The 23,289-nt window shown below is 36.8% G+C and overlaps 2 protein-coding genes and 1 long non-coding RNA gene across 3 annotated transcripts; 1 reads left to right on the forward strand and 2 right to left on the reverse strand.

Annotated features, from left to right (window-relative positions):
• Positions 1-4,011: 4,011 nt before the first annotated feature.
• On the reverse strand, positions 4,012-5,495 carry LOC141359402 (zinc finger MYM-type protein 1-like). Its single transcript, XM_073861798.1, has one exon. It carries the CDS (start codon positions 5,493-5,495, stop codon positions 4,014-4,016), a length of 1,482 nt encoding a protein of 493 aa, XP_073717899.1. The 3' UTR covers positions 4,012-4,013.
• A 1,266-nt stretch (positions 5,496-6,761) lies between these two features.
• LOC129428925 (uncharacterized) lies at positions 6,762-7,299 on the reverse strand. The gene is made up of 3 exons (XR_012365952.1): positions 7,179-7,299; positions 7,035-7,088; positions 6,762-6,937 (listed from the first exon to the last, which is right to left on the reverse strand). It is a non-coding gene; the product is annotated as an uncharacterized lncRNA (long non-coding RNA).
• Positions 7,300-8,158: 859 nt separating this feature from the next.
• Positions 8,159-10,274, forward strand: LOC141359483 (uncharacterized). The gene is made up of 3 exons (XM_073862027.1): positions 8,159-8,294; positions 8,631-8,686; positions 9,187-10,274. Exons 1-3 carry the CDS (start codon positions 8,159-8,161, stop codon positions 9,775-9,777), a joined length of 783 nt encoding a protein of 260 aa, XP_073718128.1. The 3' UTR covers positions 9,778-10,274.
• The last annotated feature ends 13,015 nt before the right edge of the window (positions 10,275-23,289 follow it).

The raw sequence follows: 23,289 nt of genomic DNA on the forward strand, positions 1-23,289 counted from the left end.
TACCTGTACAACAAAAAGTCTGCCGTGTCGGCGTCGGTTTTCAGATTCAAATCTCCCTGAAGCTTCCTCCAACGGTCAATGGCGGACCCTATATTGATTCTACTTAGAGTCCGGCGTTTTTCACACTTTTTTTACCTCTGCTCTTTCCTCTAAAGACTTCCTTTTTCTTCCAACCTTTACTGTAGGGACAAGAAGCTTGCTGCTGTCGGTTTGTTTTTTCATTAGTGAGATGTTGCTGCTTCGCTAGCTAACATACACTGACACAAATTTCATGTCGCAGGCAGGAGAGGGGCGGGGTGGTGTGCGATGGGGTGGAGACACGAGGTGGATTTTCAAGTGTACAGGGATTTGATGAGAGCAGTTAACCAATGTAAGCTGTTCGGCCGGACAGTTTACATTGGTCAACTTATCTGCCGCCGTACACCCAATAGACTGAATGGATTTTTTAAATTCTTTTTTCTCTTCATATTGTTAGGATTTTACTGTAGAACCATAACCAGCATCTAAACGAGTTTATTAATAATGAACAATCTTTGAAATCGTAGACCATAGCTTTAAAACGATGTAATCCGACCACGCAGAGTGTTTCCATGGATACTGAACTTTTACCTTACACCAAAAATGTTAACCTTGTAATTTCAAATAATAAAATTGCTAACATAATTACAAAATAAATAATGTAAGACTATATATATATATATATATACGATTTTTTTTATCTGTCATGTTGGTATACAAATAAATATCATACTGTATATGTGAATTTCGTTGCCGGTTTTGCACGTAACAGTGTAGGTAAAATTAGTAAATAAATGATAAAACATATCTTTCTCTTCAGACTGATTGTAAAAACGCACTTAACTCTCACGCGGGCGCACACTGGGAGCTGCCGCGTATAAATTAAATGAAGTCCTCTGAGCTTGGGCACCTGTTAAAAGTTATTAAAGCGCTAACAGTTTTACTGAAGTAAAGACTCTAGTAAATAAGTATTTTTCTGTTGTGAAAAAATAAGCAGAATTTATTTTTCCGTTTGATAAGCTAAATAAAACTATTCCTTTATGTTTATTTTCAGATAAGATATTAAACACGTAAAATATACATCCGCTCACGCTAATCCAAAACCTGTGTACACGAGGTGAAACCTGACGTGAGATTTGACCGTAACCAACGCTCATGTCCATAATAAGTATAATGCAAAGTCTTGCATGGAAATGACGTAGGCTACGCCCAGTTTTCGTTCGTACGCTCGTCACATGCTTGTCAGACGGCAAAGAATTAGATTTTTTAGCATTTATTTCAAATTGAATTTCTTTTTTTTTTCTTTTTTACAATATGTATAAAGTATATGTATACAGTGTATGTATAAAATATACAATTAAAATAGATTTTTGCAGTTTAAATTTGAAAATATATATTTTAGCCGTATGGTAATTTAATCTGAGGAAAAAACTGCTGCACAAATCTCAAAATAAGATCTCGATTAACAAGCTCACTTTATCAGAGCACACAGTTGTGTTATTGCTGCACAATAGCCTACTCAGCTTATCGTATATAACCGAATGATAGAGACAACTGAATTTATTCATTTTTTCATTTCTTGATCATCACTCTGTCTAGTGTTAAAGAAAATGTTTCTCGTGTGTGTTTATCTCCTTTTGTGCTTTTGTGGTCTGACTGGTAAGTTACACAAATTTTAAGAGTTATAAAGATTATGTTTATGTTTTTTATTTTTAGTTTAACTCACAGATGTAAGATTGAATCAATGTCTGTAATCTCATATAATATATTATTTATCTTAATGTTCTGTTAAAGAAGATCTGGAAGTTGTTTCTTTTCTAAGATGATCTTATTACTGTGAAACGTTAATTCTGTCATCAATAAAGAAATTAAAATGGACTTTGGCTTGATATTTATATTAGATTTATTATCTAAAATAACCAGAGTGAAAATATTCAAATGTCTGAACTCACGGATCTTTGTGTTTTGCGTGTGTCCTCTACTTCAAATCTGTTGTTTTAAGTCTTTAAAAAATAAATGTATCAACATTTATACGAGGTCCAAAATATGTTTTGTCAAGTTAATTTGTCTCTGTTTGTATCTGCAGGTGTGTTTGGTGATGAAATGAAGTCAATGTCAGTGATGCAGGGAGATTCTGTCACCCTACAAAGTAATATTACTAAACTACAGACAGATGATATGATACTGTGGAAGTTTGGACTTAACATGACTCTTATAGCAAGAATCAATGGAGTGGCCAAAGAGATCTCAATATATGATGATGTTCTTGATGGGATATTCAGAGACAGACTGCAGGTGAATAATCAGACTGGAGATCTCATCATCACAAACATCACAACTAATCACACTGGAGAGTATAAAATAATCATCAGCGACAAACAGAAGACCTCATATCATGTTTTTAATGTTATTGTCTATGGTGAGTTGAGTTTTGGCATTTTCACTGTCGAATGCTTGTTACACATTTATCTTACTATGAATCTTCAAGGATCATCAGATAAGACTTTATAAATGTGCCATAAATTCAGATTAAAGGATAATTTAGGTAAACGCTTGTATTAATGTTTGTTTTAGACAGAGAGTGTGAGTATATGATATACATACACACATTATATTTCTTTGGTCTAATGCAGGGTTTACACCAGACGCGTTTTGGGCGTCAAAATCGCGTCTTCCGCGCCTAGTTTGCCGCTTGAACACTTTGAATGCATTCGCGCGTGTAGAGCGGAGTAGACGCGCGGAAAAAGCAAGCATTTGACGCGCGTCCGAGGCAAACTCCGCTTCTTGTGGGAGGGGCAACTGCTGTGCAAGTGGCTGTTTGCAAGATGACTGATGTTGATTGTGCATTTATCAAGAGAGTTACCAGTTTGTATTGGGTAACCTTACTATAGGGGGAAAATAAACGGCGCGGGTCGATAAACGTAACCTAACTCAAAAGTAAAGTGTGTATTACAACTTACCAGGTTGCCCAAAGTCCTTACTGACACTCTTCAAAGCAAGGTCCTTTTTATTCCTGTATCCTATAGAAATAAGAACTTGTGTCATATAGCTCCGAGTGACTGCTTGAATGAGTGACTCCGGGCGGGGCTGCCACCACAGCAGCAGGCAGGCTTCTGATTGGTTAACGCGGCGCGAAATTCCGCCAAAGTTCAAATTTTTCAACTCGGGCGTCAGCCAGTGGCGGCTCCAGACAATTTTGATTGGGGGGGCAATGGGGGGTCCTAGTCATTTCAAGGGGGGTCTCATGAAAACCAACAAAAAATACAGTGGACAAGGCTAATAATGGCATATTACTGCTACTTAACAACAAAAACAACACAGCATATGAACCACTTTGTTTTTATTAATTAATCAATTCCAGTTAACAAACAATGCGCTCAAACTATAACTGCCATAGCCATACCCATGACAGAAAACAAAATAGTATCTATTCTCATACTCTCTTTTGATTGCCCTACTTCTGTTCAGTTGAAGAAATGACTTTCTTACTTAATAATTTTGTCTTGTTTTCAGTAAAAATTAGAAAACTATTTTCTTAGGTCATTTTACTCATCATGAAAATACATTTTTGATTTAATAATTTTAAGATATTTTTTACTGAAAACAAGACAAAAACACTAAGTAAAAAAGTCATTTTTTTGCAGTGTGTAATTTACTCCTATTACTCTCCAGTGTCATCCTCTCATCTTCTCTCCTCTCTTCAGTCTCCACAGGTGTGATTTACTGCAACATATGAGTTTATAGTGCACATAAATAGGTTAGTATTTATGCTAAATACAGCAATACAATAGCTAGAGGTTCACCTAACTCACTTCACTTACCAATATTGACTGCTCTTTTGTCCAGTTTCCTCATTTTCTCTGCTCCTCTTAAGTCTCCTCCTGTCTTCAATCCATTCTCCACATGTGTGATTTCCTGCAATAATTGTGTTATAGCACATTTAATACAGTACAATTTAAACCTGTTAAAATATAATGTAAGAGTGTACTCACCACTTAAAAGAGAACAATTCGCCTGTTGTTATGATTGGCTGCAAAGCGATCAATAACAACATCTACATCAATCTCTTTTGTTCTTCGTGAGCTGATTGCCAGCACAGCAAGATTGCTGGTTCGGACATCGCCACTTTTGTTTCTGAGGTAGGTTTTTAAACGCCGTAAGCAAGAAAAGCTCCTCTCACAAGCAGCTGTTGATACAGGCAGTGTCATGGAGATGCACACAAGTTTGTATAAATCAATGAAAGCCTCCTTGTATGGTCTTAATAGAATCAGCAAGTCATGGGTGCTGTTGAGAGAGACACCATTTTGTTTTTTTCTGTCAATGAGTCGTTTTAGTTGATGTAGCTCTGCTGAAAGGTTGTCTTCTAATATGCCATAGTGCCTAGCCATGGGTTGAAGGGCATCTTGGTGCAGGAAGGTCTTGTGTTTGGGATTAATAGCTGCAACTCCTTTCATAACGTGGCAACTGTCAGCAGAGAAGCGCCTATTCAATTCACTGATTAAACGGTCAAGTACTGGGAAAAAACAGTGGATTTTGTAGTCTTCTGGTGTTTGCAGTATCTTTTTCCTTGTGTTGCTATTGCTGACATGAAACTGCTGCAGGTGGGAGGGCTGTATTATTTTTCTTTTTGCCTGTTGGTGCTGCATGTCAATGCCCACTCTCTCACACATGTCATTTGCACCCTGCCACAAATGGGTCCAAGTTTCACCTTTGCGTTTTTCTTTGAGTGTGTCAACCAGTACAAAGACCAGATCAATGGCGGATGCCAAATCTAAATCTGTGGCCTGTAGTTGGTCAGATAAAGTTTTTGTGAGCCCAAATATGTTCTCCAACATGTAGATTTGCAAAACAAACTGTGCATCAATCAAGCCATTTAGTGATCTAGCCTCAATGGCTCTATGGCTATTTGTTTGATTGGTGACTTCCTCAAGTGTGGCTAAGATGCTAGGGAGGGTTTGCTTTATTGCCCAAAGACTATAGTACTGGCATGCCCATCTGGTATCTGACAGACGTTTTAATTCCACAGCTCTTTTAGTGGGCTCAAGTTCTGTTTGTTTCTGCATGAACACTTTGTGAGTTACTGAACCAGAAAAAAAGTTGTAAAGTAGCTGAACTGTGGCAAAGCAGTCAGCAACTGGTTTTACATTATGGACACAGTCAACTAAAACCAAGTTTAATCTGTGTGCATGGCAGTGGATGTACACTGCATGTGGGACTTCTCTGCGAAATTTTTCCTGAACACCGTTGTTGCAGCCAGACATGACAGATGCCCCGTCGTAACATTGTCCAACGCATGCATTTTTGTCTATATTGAATTTAGCCAATGCCCCTTTCACTGTCACAAGTAAAGACTCTGCATCCAAACCATCAGCAGGAACAAAATCAAGAAACTCTTCATAAATGTCATCATTGTGTATGTAGCGCAGAACAATAGATATCTGCTCTTTTTTGCTCACATCTTTTGTTTCATCCACCATTAACACTGCATGAAAAGTGGGATTTTCGTCCCCGTAAGCGCCTGTAGGCTCCCGAAAATTTCCCTAATTTTCGGCAGCTCTCCTCAATTTACAGGCAGCGAGCGTCGCGTTCGTCTGTGTCACAAATTGTTGTAAACGAACCATGACGCAGGTGGAGAGCCCCGCGGGGGTACGATGCCTCTAATTAGCATATGAATAGCAGCGAAACCTCTGCCGGCCAGGTAGAGCGTCTCTAGTCTAATTAGCATGTGAATAGCAGCAAAACTAGAGTAACTGCCCACTTGAATGTACTCACTCAGTATTGGCTAAAGCCACTACTTTTAAAAAAGTAAAATCTCCCGTGAATGGTTGGCAGATCACTTCAAACCAATCACAAGGGATTTTTCTTGTTTAAAAGAAGTGGCTTCAGCCAATACCGAGTGAGTAAATTCAAGTCGGGCCGTTACTCTAAAGAGGGGGGTTATTGGGCACCCTGGCTCATTATAAATGTAAACCCCAATAATAATAATAATAAATATATTAATTTATGTGATATTAATTTTTTATATAATAATGTCATTGTGCTATGTACTTCATTATTCACACCATCAAGAAATATAAGAGAAAACAAAGAGGTTTATTTATAAACACACACAGCTGTTTATTCAAAGAAAGAGCTTTAATTAGAAACACACAACTATGTACAAAGCAGCATAATGTCTCTTATGTTGTCCTCCAAACACGTCAAAAAGTGCCCAAGACATTCGGGAAAGATCCCTAAAAATCTTTTTCAAAGTTATCAAGTGTTGAAAAAAGAAAAAAACTCAAAAACGTTGTAAAAAAAGTCACTTTTTCAGGCGTATATGGTGAGTTGCCCTGTACTTTGGTATCGCCTCTAATCTGAATTGCAGCGTGGCACAGAGCTCGGAAAGTTCCAGGCTGCGAGAGGGCGGTGGCCGCACAATCCATCCAGACACCCCGCCAACAATGCCGTCTTCATCAGACATGAGATCTATGGTGGCGCACTTTCAAATGTCCATCTCACCCTCAGCCAGCACACTTCGTCTCGCTTCCAGCAACTGTAATATAATCAATAAAGACAATAAGTGACCAGAAAAATACTCACATTGACAAAAAACTGATCTAATATAATAAATCTTACCCTTTTTCTTCTGGGTCGACTCCGAGCTAAACTTTTCGCATTTTCCGCCCGCGATGCGAGTTCAGGTTGTTTGTATCTGAAGCTCCGGCGAACCGACTCATAATACGTCTTACAGGCAGAAACAATTAAATGAGACTGGTATTAATAAACAGAGTCACGGTACAATTAAACAAGAAATGAGGAAAAACATTAGAAGTTATACTTACAAACAATGTCGTCATTCTCAGCAGTTAAATGTGGACTTGCTAAAATAGCCCCAACCAAATAGGAGGTCACGGCTTCGTTATGAGGCGACGTTAGTCTGTGAAAACAAGATGTGCGGGTTTAAGATCGGATCTATTAACGTATCTATTTCCTTATACAAGAATAAAAGCATATTCTTTAAATCGTAACGTTACCTTTGCTCTGGTTCAAAGCGCCTGCAGTGTACCTCAGAGACGCCGTACAGCCTCCTAAAAATTACAAGACAAAAACACCTCTAAGCAATAAAAAACACAGCTTGGGCTACTTAAAAATATGCTTTTACATAAAATCATTCTTACCGCAATCTTGGGATTGTGCACCCGTCTTCTCTTCTTGGAGAGTTACAAACACCCAACCAAACATCGCTTAATGTTCCTCTTGTACTGCTGTGTGAGCCGTGGCCATGACCTCGCACGCGATTGGACGAAGGCGAGAAGCCTGTCGGGCTCCTCCAATCACACGCGAGGTTATTGATATAAGGAAAATCTTGTGAGACGTGCGCGCATGCGTATGATATAAACAACAAACGCGATGTGCCGGGAGCTCTGTGTGATATCAACACAGTGTGCTGTCAGTTGAAAGATGGAAGTCCCAAGACTGAAGAAACGACCTTGGCGCTTCCATAGAGATGTATATAAAGGCTAGATGGCTCGTCCGCGCTGCTGGCCAATTGAGTGCAACGTCCGCATTTTGGCGGCCATCTTACGACAGGGCGCTCGCTCACTCGTAGCATTGAGTTTTAATGATGAAGGTACTTTTAAATGACCATAACTTGCTTAATTTTTTACCGATTTTCAAACGGTCTGGTTTGTTACAAACGTCAAAGATGTACCTATGACACTGCATACCTATACTAAAAATAAAAAATAAATTCATGAAACATGTTAAAGCATCCAGATTTATAGCCACGTTAATAACGTTTGTAAAAACCCAAACCGTTTGAAAATCGGTAGAAAATTGAGCAAGTTATGGTCATTTAAAAGTACCTGCACCATTAAACTCAATGCTACGAGTGAGCGAGCGCCCTGTCGTAAGATGGCCGCCAGGTGATGCCGTTAGGGACTCCGCCTTGAGCCATCTAGCCTTTATATACATATCTATGTGCGCTTCTGTGAACATTGCAACACTGAACTGTGTCATACACAGTATTTTGACCACAGAAAGGGCTATTTCAAAAATGGAGTTTGGGAGAAAAAATCCAAAAGGACTACGTCAGGTCAGATAACGTACAGAGCCTGCTGCTATCCAGTCATGAACCCGCTGTGAGTGATGTCCTGTCATGTGTAAAGACCCGGAGGATAACTTTACTGGAGTTAGAGAGATTGGTGAAAGTGAAATGCAATCCGAGGACCCAGGAAAAAAAGTGATTGAAGAATTTGAAGAAATGCACCCAGCGTATTGCAGTTCAGACAACGGTGAGCATAATTACATATTTTTATATAAGCTTGGCTTGCTTTACGTATGTTAACATTTTAAACAATTCTAAAACATATCAACAAGTAAAATAAAATAAAATAAAATCAACAAGTTAAACAAAAACGTTTTGAGTATGCTATATCAAAAAGTAGCCATCCAGCATGTTTTATCCATTGTGGCAGCCCTTGCTCACAAAAAGGTTGGAGACCCCTGGTCTAGTTAAATGTGGTTGATTATCACTGTTGTTGTTATTTTAATAGTATAAATTAATTTATAATTAAATAGGAATATCGCGTTATAATGCATAACGGTATCTTCTGTTTGTTGTTTTTCAGACGAAACAGCAGATGACCAAAGCATTCATCTTTTCCTGGACATCTCCTGTTGTGTGGTAAGCATGAAATTACATTTGGATATACCGGTATAAAGTTCAGTACATGCTAATCCAGAGCTAAAATGGGAAAACCTAACATGTTTCACCCACATTATTGTTTTCCACTCTCAAATTTCTGTTAGTTAACTAATGAAAGCAACTAAAGTATAAACACACTTTATAAAGTATAAAAAAAAACTAAAATGAAGTTGAAGTGGATGAAGTTCCCACAAAGTACTTAACTGGTTCATTGCACTAAGATAAAGCTAGCTGTTTGAGATGCACATGATCTTTTCCAACTACAGTTTTCAAATCTTTTCATACTCAAATGGCCATATTGATGAGAAATGACCATATTAATTATGTTCTTTTTAAATCTCAAATGACCATATTAACGATGGGGTTTTCAATCTCAAATGGCCATATTCATGATGGACTTTTCAATCTCTAATGGTCTAATGGTGGTGCTGAGTATGTGCATTGCATGTGTTTTAAATATGTCCTTTAAATTTCCATAGGATGACTATGTGGATGAAGAGGGGGAAATCCTTGCTGAGGAGCAGAGTGAAGCCTATCCTTACATACAAGATGGGGAGCAGCATGGAAGTGATCAGTCCAGAAGTGAAAAAACAGAACACTTGTTGATGAAACTTTTGGCCATGATGAAATTGACTGGTATCCTCCGTGACGACGACTTACAGTATGTGGTTTGTCCAAAATGTATGACAGTGTACATGCTTACTGAAACCCATGAGCGCAGACGGGATGGTACAAAGGTTTGCAGGACTTGTGGTCACATCCCGTTCTACAATCACCCAAAGCAGAGGTCTGCATTAAGGAAGAAATATGGCTCTGCCTTGCTAAGAAAGGCTACATATTCGAGCGGTGAAGAGTATGTCCATCCAATACGTTCTTACTGTTACAAGAGTGTTGTGCAGTCTCTGGGAGGACTTGTTAAAAGACTTGGATTTGAAGAGAAATTAGATGAAAGGCGAAAGCGGGAACTGACAAAGGGTGTGTTAGGAGATGTAAATGATGGACAAGTATGCCAGGATTACCAGTATGTGAATTCAATAAACTGTAGTCATGCCACTATGCACAGTATTTGAGCTGTGATGTAATTGCACAAGTTACCTTGCTTCATTCCCATCCGGACAGACATTTTGTTGTTTGACATGTTGTTTGATGGTGTTTGCATAGAATGCACAAATTGAGCCTGATTAAAACTGTTAAAACAATTAAAATTGTTGAAATAAATAGTTTGGTGTATCTTTTTTTACCTAACATTGGTTATTGCTAATTACATACAGAGTAATTAATATACACTGTTAGCCTGGAGAAATTGAATCTACTTAAAGGGATAGTTTAAAAATTATTAGGAAAAAATATTTTGAAAGTATTGTGATAAATGGTGAAGAAAAGTTTGATAAATGATTGTCATTAAACTTAAAGTTGATTTTGAATTACTCTGTCCAACATCTCCACTTAGTTAACTGAGTTGAAAAAATATATATTTTTAATTAATGTATAATTATAATTCTCTTAGTGTTATAAATGGTATTATAACACAAAACTCATGACTTAGTCAGTCATTAAATAAACTTGATTCTCCACTGAAACACAATACAATACAATACAATACAATGTGTTGTTTATGTCAATAAACACTGATCACCTGAACGGGGACTTTCATTTACAAAAATGATAATTTATCATTTTAAACTAAACAACATGAATAATATTAGAGCATAAACCTCTATGACATTTTAACAAATATTTAAGTATTGTTTGTTAAAGTTGTAGTTAAAGTTCTTATTAGTTCTTAATTCTGTAAAAAAGCTTAAATAATCATAATATTCTGAGACAAAGGATTATGGGTGTTCCTTACAACATGTACTGCTAAAATTCATTCACTTGAATGTTTTAGTTTGATTAATTTTATACACTTAAAAGTTAAATAAACTAAGATTTTTAAGTAAATGTCCATAACTCAAAATATTAAGTGATGTTTACATCATGAAGACAATGTGTTAACCGTGTAGCATACTTTAAAAATAAATAAATTCAAACTAAAATTTAAGAGTCTGTAATTTGGCTTTACTGATACCAAAGATTTTCTTAAAATCAAAGATTAAAACCTGTCAGAATGTTACCTGAGTAAAACTCCCCCAGCTGCTACCCTGATTTGCATTTGTATAGCTCACAGCATGTTCATTTACATGTTAAAGCCTCCCCTAGAATTAGGGGAAGGGGGGACAACTTCCAAGCAAGACCCACGTCAACTTCTGACAACTTACGGCAGTTTTCGGTGTTGGCTGCAAATTGTCGTGCGCAGTCGTAAACTTGGAGTTTCACAGCAATCTACAGTGCCACATTCTGACGAAAATTCCACTTTTCATGCAGTGTAAAGTAAAGTGCTCTCCTAGTTTAACTTCGTTACTAACCTGTTCTCTCAAAATGCAGGCCATTATATCAATTAACTCATTCTGAATGTCATGATGGACATATTTTGCATTACCTGGCCCACTTGATAATTTTTTGGATACAGTGCTATCAAACTTCCCCAGCAGATGTAACATTTCAAGGAAATTACCTCTGTTGGTGGACTGTTCATCCTCTCGGTGGCCTCTCTGACCAATGGTTTGACAAGCTGTAAAGCGCAGTGACTCAACAACTGCTCGCATGTAGATCCTGTTTTCTTTAACAATTTTCTTATGCCCATCGTCATGGAGTTGCGTCAAAATCCTTGATCCGTTTTTCTCTCTCTCCTTAAATTCACACCACCCTTCCATTGCCACTTTGTGAGAAGCGCTGGCGTTATGTTGCGCCAGTTTCTCTCCTCCTTTTCTCCAGTTTTTAAACCCTTCCTGGGTGAAGCACTTTTCTGAGTGACCACCAGATCCATGCACACTGTGAAAAAAATGACGACACGCAAAACAAAAAGCCGCGTCTTTTGAGACAGAATATTCAAGCCACTGGTACTGTTTGAACCACGAGTAACTAAAACTCCTGGATGCTAGCTGTCCCTGCGATCCAAAAGAACGACGCGGGTATGCTTTAAGTTGAGGTTGTCTTGGTTTCTCGGCTGGGCCATGGCTTAAATCCCCCGTTAAATCCACTCCGCCACCAGGATTCTCACCATCCGTGCCCGCTGTAGAGCTCGATGAGGCGCCATTGTTTTCTATCTGCTCACCTGTCGCCCCCGCCTCGGAGGCTGCGAGTTGCTCCTCCTCCAATTCCTCGTTGTCCTCTGTTTCTATAAGCAAGCACGGCTCTTCATCCACGACAACGGGTATATTTTCAGTCCTTAAATTTCCGTCTGCTCTCATTTTTTTCTGAGGTATGACAAAGCGATCCATTTTCCGCTTGAAGCTAGCTTTAGCGTAGCAGCTCTAGCGGGCTCACAGCAGCGCCTTGAACGCAATGACGCAGCGACGTTCACGCGTCACAGTGCATCGCAGTGATTTTTATGTTTATATATTTTTTATGTCGAAAAATATTATTCTTTATTATTGTTCTGCGTAGAGAAACATTTTTAAATATTATCCCGGATATATATATATTAAATCAGGAAGAGGGTGGGGGGTCAAATGGGGGGTCAAGGCGTTTTTTGGGCGGGTCTTAAGACCCCTCAAGACCCCCCTTGGCGCCGCCACTGGCGTCAGCCGCAAATTCGCGTGAACCGCAAAATGCACAAAAGCACCATTCGCGCGTACCGCGCACAACGCTCAATTCGCGCCTTTCACGCGAGCTTCACGCGCGAATGAGGCGGAAACGCGTCTTCCGCTCCGCGCCGAACGCCTCTTCCGCGCCGCGGGACCTCCTGACGCGCGTCAACGCGTCTCCACATTGACTTAACATTGAAATCACTCGCGCTTCACGCCTCTAGCGCGGTTGGTGTAAATGCACCATTAGAGTCCTACCTGTTCTCCCTCATTCTGATCTGTTGTGCTGTTGGATGTCTGATGATTGTGGCTTTAGTTCTGATCTGCTGCATCTGCAGGAAACGAAAAAAACACAAAACAACAGGGCAAGTGAAAACTACTGCTAATATCACTGTAATATAATGCATTCATGTCTGATATAAACCAATAATATACTTCCATGTGTCTATTATATAATTGTTAAAACAGATCAGATCGGTAAAGCGGAGATCAATTACACAGATCTAACAGTCAATGAAACACAAGCACACACTGTAAAAAATTGCTGTTAAAAAACAGCCAAATTTAACAGTATAATTCTGTTTTTTAACAAAAACAGAAGTATACTGTTAAATTCTGCATTCTGTAAAAAAACAGTTCTCAGAATAATGTGAATTTACAGCCCTGAGAGTCCACCGTTTAAGACTGCGTCCCAAATCACACCTTACACCCTCATTCACTATTCCCTACATTAGTTTCCTAATGATCCACCTGAAATCAAGTCAATAAGTTCAGATACTGAAGCATTAATGATGGACACCTGCTGCTAATAAACAGAATCACTAAAGAAAAGATAAATAAAAAAGAGAAGTGATGAGCAGAAACAGTTACAGACACAAAGACTTAGATGAACATCAACTGAAAATAACACAAAACATTAAACATCTCCATATATCACCAGAGGAGAATTAAACATTTACACAAACACCATTACCATCTTCACTTATAAAACACTTTGACTTTATTTCTGTTATACATCTACAACAGTTCTTACTGAGAACAAACAGGTGTTTACTAGACTTTATAAGCATTTTCTTTAAAGTCACCATTATGGTGATCACTGTTTCCATTAGTTGGGCTCTTGACTTGGTGTTCAGTCTGGTTCCTATAACTGTGTCTTTATGATGCATGTTTGTTATGGCAAAGAAAACCAAGAGATGATAAACTCTTGTAAGGTTGGATGTTTGGTTTTTGATCAGTAGTTTATCTTGCCAGCCTTATGAAGCTTAATCACAATAACAATTAGTAGTACTTAGGGATGTTTATGACTTAGTATTTACATATTTGTATCAGAATCATTACAATACTTAGTATAACAGTAATCTGATATCTTGACAGAATTGCATACATATGGACTTTAGCGAACTTGAAACCAGTCCTCTGATGACACTCACAGACATCAAGAATCAGCCTATGATTCTCAACTAGGGTGACAAAAGAAAATGGGAAAACAGTTCATCGGCCTAATGAGTTTTGTACTATGCTAATACCCAGCATGCATTGCAGCATGAAGCTTTTCATTTGATAGTCACCATTGTTGAGATTCATAGCCTGATTCTTGATGTCTGTGTATGAATTTTGCTTCTGTTTTTTATTTCATTTAATCCCAATGTTTTTAAGATTCCTCTGGCCACCTCAACACTCATTTCTGTCACATTATAAGACTACTATAAGGGGTTGCCAACCATCTAATCCCTTATGAGCTTCTGTATAAATCAGTAAATTACTTGTGACTCTTGACACCAACACCAGAATGGTCGTAAGACAGTGATAATAATTTATTTAAACTTTTTTGCCATATTCAATGTCTTTCAAATAACAATGAAAAGCATGAATAATGCCAAGGGGCCAAGCCAAGGATCAAGAGACCTACTAAAGCAACTGCTGATCACGAGAATGGTAACTATTATTTAGGGATTAGACTATTAGACTAGAGCTGTCCAAACTCAAAACAACTTGCACTGACATATCTTAAAATACATCTGAGGGCTATTTCATAAAACTCGCTTGGAAAAGCGAGGATTAAAGTTACAAACTCGACTTGAATTAACCTAACAAATGAGGCGAGGATAAAGCGGTTTCAAAAAAGGCAAGTGAAGCTTACGCAATCCAACTAATGTGATCCAGATTTCCCTAGTCAAGATAATTGCGCGTGCACGCTATTCTTGAGCAGCCCTAGAGGTCGAGCGTGGATCAAATCGATCCAAGTTAAAGTGAAAGCGGTAATTTTTGATAAAAATGTATGAAAAATTTACTACTGACTGAAAATTATAATACTGCTGCAATAAACAAACCCATAAAATAGTTGGAAAGTCCTTATGGATCAAATCCTTGCATGCAGAAACTAAATTTAAATATATTGTCTTATTTTAAAACGATCACATGAAAGTATGAAACACTGTTAGAAATGATGGGCTAGTGGTTAGTGCTCTCAGCAACGCATGCGGTGATCCGGGTTCGATCCCCGTCAAAGTGGCTATACTTTGCTAATTTGTATATGCTGTACTTTTTAAAAATAACACAAATCTTAACTTTTAAAATACAATTTGTAGTTTACTAAGTAACCTAAATAATACATATTTAGCAGATGAATGATTTTAATACATTTAACTTTAAATGTAACTTACATTTATTTATTTTTAATTTGGGGGTACGTTTTAAAAGCAGCAACTTGAGTGGACAAAAAAGTAACAGGTGAAAATAAAACATAAATATATTGTCATATGAACTGTAGTTGATTTAAGCATAATTATATGCTAGAGGTGTCTAATCTCATTATGTCAGCTGCCAAAGATGTATGAGGAGAGCACTGTCATCTATCAGCAGCACAGCTTTACTCCTGCAGATGAACTGTTCTTCAAAGAAAAAAATGGGGTCACTGAGAGCATGGTGGGTGAACAGCATATGCATTTCTGAATTTACAGTGTTACAAGAAATGATTGTGTAAAATCATATATGTTACACATATTCTTGACCAATCATTATTACTTGACATGTTACTCAAAACATTTTTGATGGCAAATTATGTGTGCGTTATAGAGTCACAAGTCATCATGTTAAACCCTGGGAGTATGAGAGAGTTTAAACCACTGGTTTATTATCACACTGTTAAAAAATTAGTTGTATGCAGCTGTTTGTCAGTAACCTATGTAGATTTAAATGTATGTTATTTACTGGCAACAGTTTGTTCAAAGTTAAATCAACATTAAACATTAACAAGTCTATGATTTTACAGCATAAAACTATAAAATAACAGCCTCATGCAAAGCATTTTGTGAACCAGAAATCCTCATCAACCTTTTTCTGTTGTTTCCTTCATATTTTGGTTCCCAGAATGCTTTGCATGAGGCTGTTATTTGATGGTTTTATTCTGTAAATAAAAAGACTTGTTAATGTTCATGTTCATTTAACTTTGAACAAACTGTTGCCAGTAAATAACATACATATAAATACAGTAAGTTACTGGCAAACAGCTGACAGTAATACTGTAAGTTCTACATAATTTTTTAACAGTGTAGTGTTAGGTGTTGATAGATAAATAGAGTTTTATGAATGGTTACAGGGTGAGGATCAGTTGAAGAAAAACCTGAGGTATAAGTACATTATACTGTAAGTGTACAAGCCTTGTGAGCTGAAAAATTATTGTATGCAGGGCACTAACAATCTTCTCTGTGATAAAAAATAATTTTAACTCATTACAACAAAATGCCAAGAGCATACCATCACATAATTATATTGTATTCCTTCAGCCATGCAGACACCATAATTCTTTTTAAATTTCAAGAAAAATGTAACAACTAGAGAAAGATACAAATAGTGTAGATCTTTAAAATAATGTTTATTTTTATGCACACCAAGCATAAAAAATGAAATGACTGTACTTGACTTTTGTGTGTTAAATTAAATTTCCTCTTTGTGTGACAGACAATCTGAATAAAAAAAAATATATAATTTCTTAAATTTGTTAATAAACTATTATCCTTATATTGGGCTAGTTACTGTAAGATTATCATTTATATTCAACATTTGATAGGCCTATAATATACCATATTATGAAACACATATCTATATTTTATTAATTATTATTGTAACAAAATTTATCAAATTTAATATATACGTTGATTTTCTTTAATTGTTAGATTAATAGTGGTTAATAAAGTAAAATAAAATGTCAAAAAGTCAGCTGTAATATCATTGCATTTACATTTCAGTGTTAGTGGAAGTCTAGTTAAGCAACAAATGAGGCTTAGCCTGACAGTTAGCCTGCTCCGGACCAGGCTAGTTTCCAAGCATAAGTTTCCATAGTAACCGGGGTTGAACTAGTTCAAGTTTGTTTTATTAAACGAAATCCACCGGTAATAAGCCAGACTTAACAAAATAAGCCTGGCTTATTCTGTAATCTAGTTTTATGAAACAGCCCTCTGTGCCCTTTGTTCTGCGTGAAAATGCACAGAAGTAATGTTTTTAGTTAGGCATGTTTGTTAAAACTAGTTATATTTCCTAATTAAACTATTCCTGGTTTAAGATAATCCCGGTTCGGAAACCACCCCTTATGATTTACTTCTGAGCTAATGTACATATAATATAAAATCATACTGGTTTGTAATAAGTGAAGATGGTAATGCTGTTTGTGGAGTTGTTTGATGATCTTCTTGTGAGATCTTAGAGAATCTGGGTAAGTCTTGAGTCTCATCTAAGTCTGTAAATTGAGTTTCTGCTTGTTTTCTCTTTCTTGTTTATTTTTCATTCAGTGATTGTCTTTGTTAACAGCAGCTGTTCATCATTAATCAATCAATCAATCATCACTTCATTATCTCATTAACTTCAACATTGGGTCTGTTTCTTTTACTCTGTGTAGTGTGGACACATTGTTCTTTTGACACTAAAGATTTTTAAAGGGATAAATGTGTAAGATATAAAAACACAGAATGCTAATGTTTTTTAACAGTCCGAAGGAGACGGTAAAAAAACATTATCTTGCTGGCAACCAAGCTTCCAGTTGATTACTGTTATTTAACAGAATGTGCTTGTGTAAATGTTAACTTGTGAAACTGATCAGGGGATTTACACAAGATGATAATATGAGAGATCTCTTGAGACTCACATCTCTCACATTCAACACTGAACACAATAATAAACAATTTGATGATGATGATGATGATGATGAAGAACAGTGTGAAGAGTCTCTGGTGATGACAGGAATGGGCAAAAAAGCTGAAAAACATTTGATAGAAAAAATAATAAATTACATTAAATTAATTTAAAAAAATTGACATTTTCAAACCCTGGATTGAGGTCATTCTGTGCCCTGCACTTTTAGACCAAGTGCCCATTTTGGTTTGTTTTAAAAGTGTATTTGAAGAGTTTGGTTCCAAAACGCGATAAACACCTTTTTTTATAGTTACCGCCAAAAACATATTGTACCAGGTCAGTATTTTTCCCAAAACGCGATAAACGCCAGTCCATCTCTGCAGAATGCAATAAATCTGCTCAACAAATCAAATAATAACGCGAGAGGTACTCCCAAAAGCATCAAGCTTCTGTCATGCTAACACATTGACCCCAGCGGATCTTATGAAAAACTTTCCATTATTTTACTCAAAGTCAACGAAAATCGAGCAGGACCAAAACATTTTATAGCTAATCGCTTTAAAAAAGGTTCAGTGACGACGTCTAACCGCAGCAATGACAGTGTTCTTAATATGATAAGGTAAGTGTTTTGATTAATGCCATTAATGTTTTTTTAATCGGTGTATACCACTGGTCAATTAAATTAACATAACATGGGAAAGATGAATGCACATTTATATATTGATTTAATAGATTATACCATTTTTAAAAAAAACTTATCATGGATTTATTGCATTTTGCAAAAAAATATTTATAATAAATCTTGAAAATCAAATTATGGATTTGAGTTTTTAATGTTATTATAACCTAAGGATGCTATGTGAAGGTTTGTAACAGAAAATAGTGGTTTAATCTTGTCACTTTCTTGAAAACACATTTTTACCGAAATTCACTAACACTACGTGTTCCAATAGTGCAGGGCTATTCAAATCATACCCTGGAGGGCCAGAGCACTGCATAGTTTAGCTCCAACCCCGATCAAACACACCTGAGCAAGCTAATCAAGGTCTTCATGATCACTAGCCAATCACAGGTGGTTATGTTTGATTAGGGTTGGAGCTAAACTCTGCAGTGCTCAGGCCCTGCAGGGTAAGATTTGAATAGCCCTGCAATAGTGCTTACTTCAAAAGTCAGTCCACCGACAGTTGACAAACCCCCATTCCTCCTTTGAAAATAACTACGGTACTACATCCGTGCTATTATGACAAATTACTCAGATCAAAAATGAATCTTGAAAATGACAACCGTACATCAGATCTAGTTGGAATAGTACAAAGCATGATCTGTGGTTATGTCCAGTGAACTATTTTCTAAATCTTTACTCACCATAGACAGTAACATTGAATCTGTATGAGCTCTCTTTAGTGCTGTTGATGATTGTCACAGTGTAGTATGAGGTTATGGCACTGTGACTAGCCTCATACACAGCTTTTATTATTACACAGCCACCATTAACACCAAGCACGATTCGAATGCCAGCATTTAATGTATACACGGATCTGTGTTAGTGGTGTAGTGTATTGTGCATCTGTGTTTAATGTTTTATGTTGTTTATCACTGTTTGTTACTTCCCAAAAAAAACTACATTTCATCTGCCATAAAACATTGAAATAACCACCCAGCTAGAAATAAAAAGTTCTAAGAACGTTCCCTGAAAGTTCCCGAATGTTCCCAAAAACATTCTGCCAACGTTAAAAGCGGCTAGTTTTTTTTAAGTTCTAGGAACGTTTCTGTTGTCTGAACGTTAGAGTAATGTTACATTTTACCATTTTAAACGTTATGACAATGTCATGTTTTAATGTTCAAACAATGTTTAAAACAACAGCTGTTTATTATATTGACTTGTTTAATTGTTATGTAAATGATAGAGAAACATTGCATTTTATTATTTTATAAAACATTATTTCTGAATGTTCAGTAAATATATTATTATATTGACTTGTTTAATTGTTCTGTAAATGATAGAGAAACATTGCATTTTATTATTTTATAAAACATTATTTCTGAATGTTCAGTAAATATATTGCTGTAGAAAACTCAATTCACTTCCTAGGTTTAGATGTTGATGTTTTGTTTCATTTTAAGTCACCCTTATTGTGATTCGTGTTTGTTTTAGTTGGTCTCTTGACACTTGACTTTTTGCCTGCTAGTTTTTTCTTGGTTGTGTTACTTTGTGTTAATGCACCACATTTGTTATGAACATGCCAAGTTAATAGTGTTATTCTGTGGTTGTTGGTACATAATGGTAAAGATCATCACCTAATTCATTTACTAATCAAAAGTTTATTTTCTGTCAAAATGTAAATGAGATTTGCTTTCACAGCAGTTTGTCATTAAGGAGTTTTAGAAACGTTGGACAAAAATATCCGCTGTACGATTGGGATGCACAAACATCAAGAATCAGACTATGAATCTCAATCATGGTGACAATTAAATGAAAAACTTCATGCTGCAATGCATGCTGGGTATTAACAAATTACAAACCTCATTCAGGACTCCCAGCATGCACTGCGGCATGGATAAATAAGGATTTTTTTAACAATTTTAATTGTCACCATGATTGAGATTCATAGTCTGATTCTTGATGTTTGGGCATCCCAACTATACAGCGGATATTTTTTGTCCAAAGTTTCTAAAACTCCTTAATGACAAACTGCTGTGAAAGAGTTGGATCTAATATACAATATTGGCAGAAAATAAACTTTTGATTAGTAAATGAACTAGGTGATGATCTTTACCATTATGTACCAACAACCACAGAAATACACTAATAACTTTTCATAACAAATGTGGTGCATTACCACAAAGTTAACACAACCAGGAAAAAACTAGTAGGCAAAAAGTCAAGTGTCAAGAGACCAACTAAAACAAACACGAATCACAATAAGGGTGACTTAAAATGAAACATCAACATCTAAACCTAGTAAGTGAATTGAGTTTTCTACAGCAATATATTTACTGAACATTCAGAAATAATGTTTTCCAAAATAACAAAATGCAATCATTCTCCATCATCTACACAACAACTAAACAAGTCAATATAATAAACAGTTGTTGTTTTAAACATTGTGTGAACATTAAAACATGACATTGTCATAACGTTTAAAAATGGTAAAATGTAACATTACTCTAACGTTCAGACAACAGAAACGTTCCTAGAACTTAAAAAAAACTAGCCGCTTTTAACGTTGGCAGAATGTTTTTGGGAACATTCGGGAACTTTCAGGGAACGTTCTTAGAACTTTTTATTTCTAGCTGGGCACACGCATATTATTTATCTACTATCATTTATTGGGCAATAAACACGCATACAAAGATTACAAACACTCACCAGTTTCCACTTTCCAGAACCAAACCTGTGCAACATACAACCTGGGACTTTTATACACTTACCATGCTGAGCAGCCATTTTGGTTGTGACATCATACGGGTCACCAGTTCATGCCTGTATAAAAGTGTTTTGTTTTCTGTTTAAAGTCTTAATGGTTGTTTGATATGTCTGTGGAATTTTGTACTTGTACTTATTTATTTTCATTAATGTATATTTTGTTGCCCATGTATGTTTTTATAGTTAGAAGAGAAACCCCCAACAATTTCAGAATGGTTTGGTCCAGGGGCGGAGCTAAGAATATAAAATGGCTCCCACACAGTCAGTCAGTGTGGGTTGTTGTAGGAGTTGTGTTTTGCTTTATACAAAGTTTATTGCGGATTTCTTGTTGATGCAGTTCAGATCAGTTGATTTAGCTGAACTAGCATGTAAATACTTTGTATATAGTGTATATTTTGTACAGTTTATTTTCTTTTTGATTATTTTTCTACTTTTACACCGTGTGTCATTAATAAATCACCCTTCACTTGAATCCAAGCGGTTTCTGTGTCACTTTTGCCTCCTATCCTCCCGGTCAAATCCTAACAATGATCATTTCATAAAGTCCAGTGTGTTGAGTTGTGATTAGAGGTCTACACGGAAGACCCGAGACCCGAAGACCCCGGGACCCGACCCGGGACCCGTACGGGTTCGGGTCTATATTTTAAATGATCAGCCGGGTCCGGGTCGGGTCTCAATCTATTACTTCGGGTCCGGGTCTGTTTAACATTGTGGGTAATACCCGAGGTCGATCGGACTCACATTTAAATAAAATATTTCTCCAGCAACAAAAACTTAGATGAACTGTCGCATACATTTTTTCTATGACGCTAAAGTTGCGTTAAAAAGTTTATATTTGGTTGCTCCAACCAGGCAGCTAACGCGCATGCGCTCTTGTAATGTTTTATCTGGCTACCAGTCAGGAGCTTCTGCAGTGAGACGCAATGACTTTACCTTTGACAATTGGCTATTTTATTTAGAAGGCGGGACCTGTTCCGCCGTACCGCGCATTTTGCACTGACGTGACTTCTCAAATTTTTATAATAATATTATAAATTGAACGTCTTGCTGTTATATCTACAGTTTTTGCGACTCTGCTCAAAGAGCACAGAGATGATAGCAAAGTAAAGCTAACGAAAGCAGCTATGACACTGAATGAGGAATCGTTATTATCCAAATGGGCAAACATTATTAAGCAAGTTGACCCGATACACAACAAAGTGGACTTTTAAAGCTGGAATAAGCATTAAACATTTCAATCGTCAAGAGAGGAATAACATGGATGGAACTTTCTTGGAAATAAGGATTGTGCATCACACACAGTCAGGTACAAGGAGGGAGAAGACTAACTTCTGACGTTATGGGTAAGACAAAAAGTTTAATTTTCGCTACTTGTTTATTGACTTATTAATAACATTTGGCTAAAGAATATTTGCCGGTCGGGTCTGTGTCTTCCCGGACGGGTTTGGGTCCAGCTTTTAAATAATAGACGGGTCCGCGTCGGATCCGGGTCCAGCTTTTAAATAATAGACGGGTCCGCGTCGGATCCGGGTCCAGCTTTAACAGACGGGTCCGGGTCGGTTCAGTGTAGCACATTTACGGGTCTGATCGGGTTCGGGTAGGAATTTTTGGACCCGTGTAGACCTCTAGTTGTGATGTCTGTGATGGTGAGATCTCCAGTCTGATTATTTAACTGCAGTCTGTCTCTGAATCTCCCATCAAAAACATCAACATTTATTGAGATATCTCTGGCCACTCCATTGATTCGAGCTATAAGAGCCTTTTGAAGTCCAAACCTCCACAGTATCACATCATTTTTCTGTATTTCAGTAAGATTAGTGTGTAGAGTAACAGAAGCTCCCTGCTTTACTAACATCGCCTTTAATTCATCTGTATCACCAAACACACCTGCAAACACAGAGACAAGATTTGTCATAGATTGAAGATCTTAAATTTATGATTTTTTTACATACACTTAGTGGTAGGTAAACAACATGAACTCCAAACACAATTTATCTCTTAAAATCAGTTCTATTGTGAGACATGGCATAGATTTAAAAACAACAGAATGGCAAAATAAACACGGATAACATGTCTGAATTCACACATTCATATGTTTTATGTTTAGGCTTTGCCTATTTGCTTCATTCAAGAAAGTGAGTACAATTCTTCTGACTGATTAAAGAATAAGAATTATTAAACTATAAAATAATAAAATATGTTTTTAACTAACAGTCATACCACAGAAAAACAAACTGAGGTAAACTGAGATAAAAACTGAAGCACATGAAAAAAAACTAATCTAGAAGTACGATCTCGACACGTAATCTCACATCATCATCAGAGCACACAGTTGCGTTATTTCTGCACAATACTTACAGCTTATCTTATATGATACATTTGAACTTATCTCTAAACAA

The sequence above is a fragment of the Misgurnus anguillicaudatus genome, chromosome 23, assembly GCF_027580225.2.
Source record: "Misgurnus anguillicaudatus chromosome 23, ASM2758022v2, whole genome shotgun sequence".
Taxonomy (NCBI): Eukaryota; Metazoa; Chordata; class Actinopteri; order Cypriniformes; family Cobitidae; genus Misgurnus; species Misgurnus anguillicaudatus.

Excerpts from the sequence above, each read along its gene's own strand:
- LOC141359402 (XM_073861798.1), bottom strand. The coding sequence starts at position 5,495 with ATGGTGGATGAAACAAAAGATGTGAGCAAAAAAGAGCAGATATCTATT.
- LOC141359483 (XM_073862027.1), top strand. The coding sequence starts at position 8,159 with ATGTGTAAAGACCCGGAGGATAACTTTACTGGAGTTAGAGAGATTGGT. Across the intron at positions 8,295-8,630 it reads GTATTGCAGTTCAGACAACG|ACGAAACAGCAGATGACCAA; the intron begins GTGAGCATAATT and ends GTTGTTTTTCAG. Across the intron at positions 8,687-9,186 it reads TGGACATCTCCTGTTGTGTG|GATGACTATGTGGATGAAGA; the intron begins GTAAGCATGAAA and ends AAATTTCCATAG.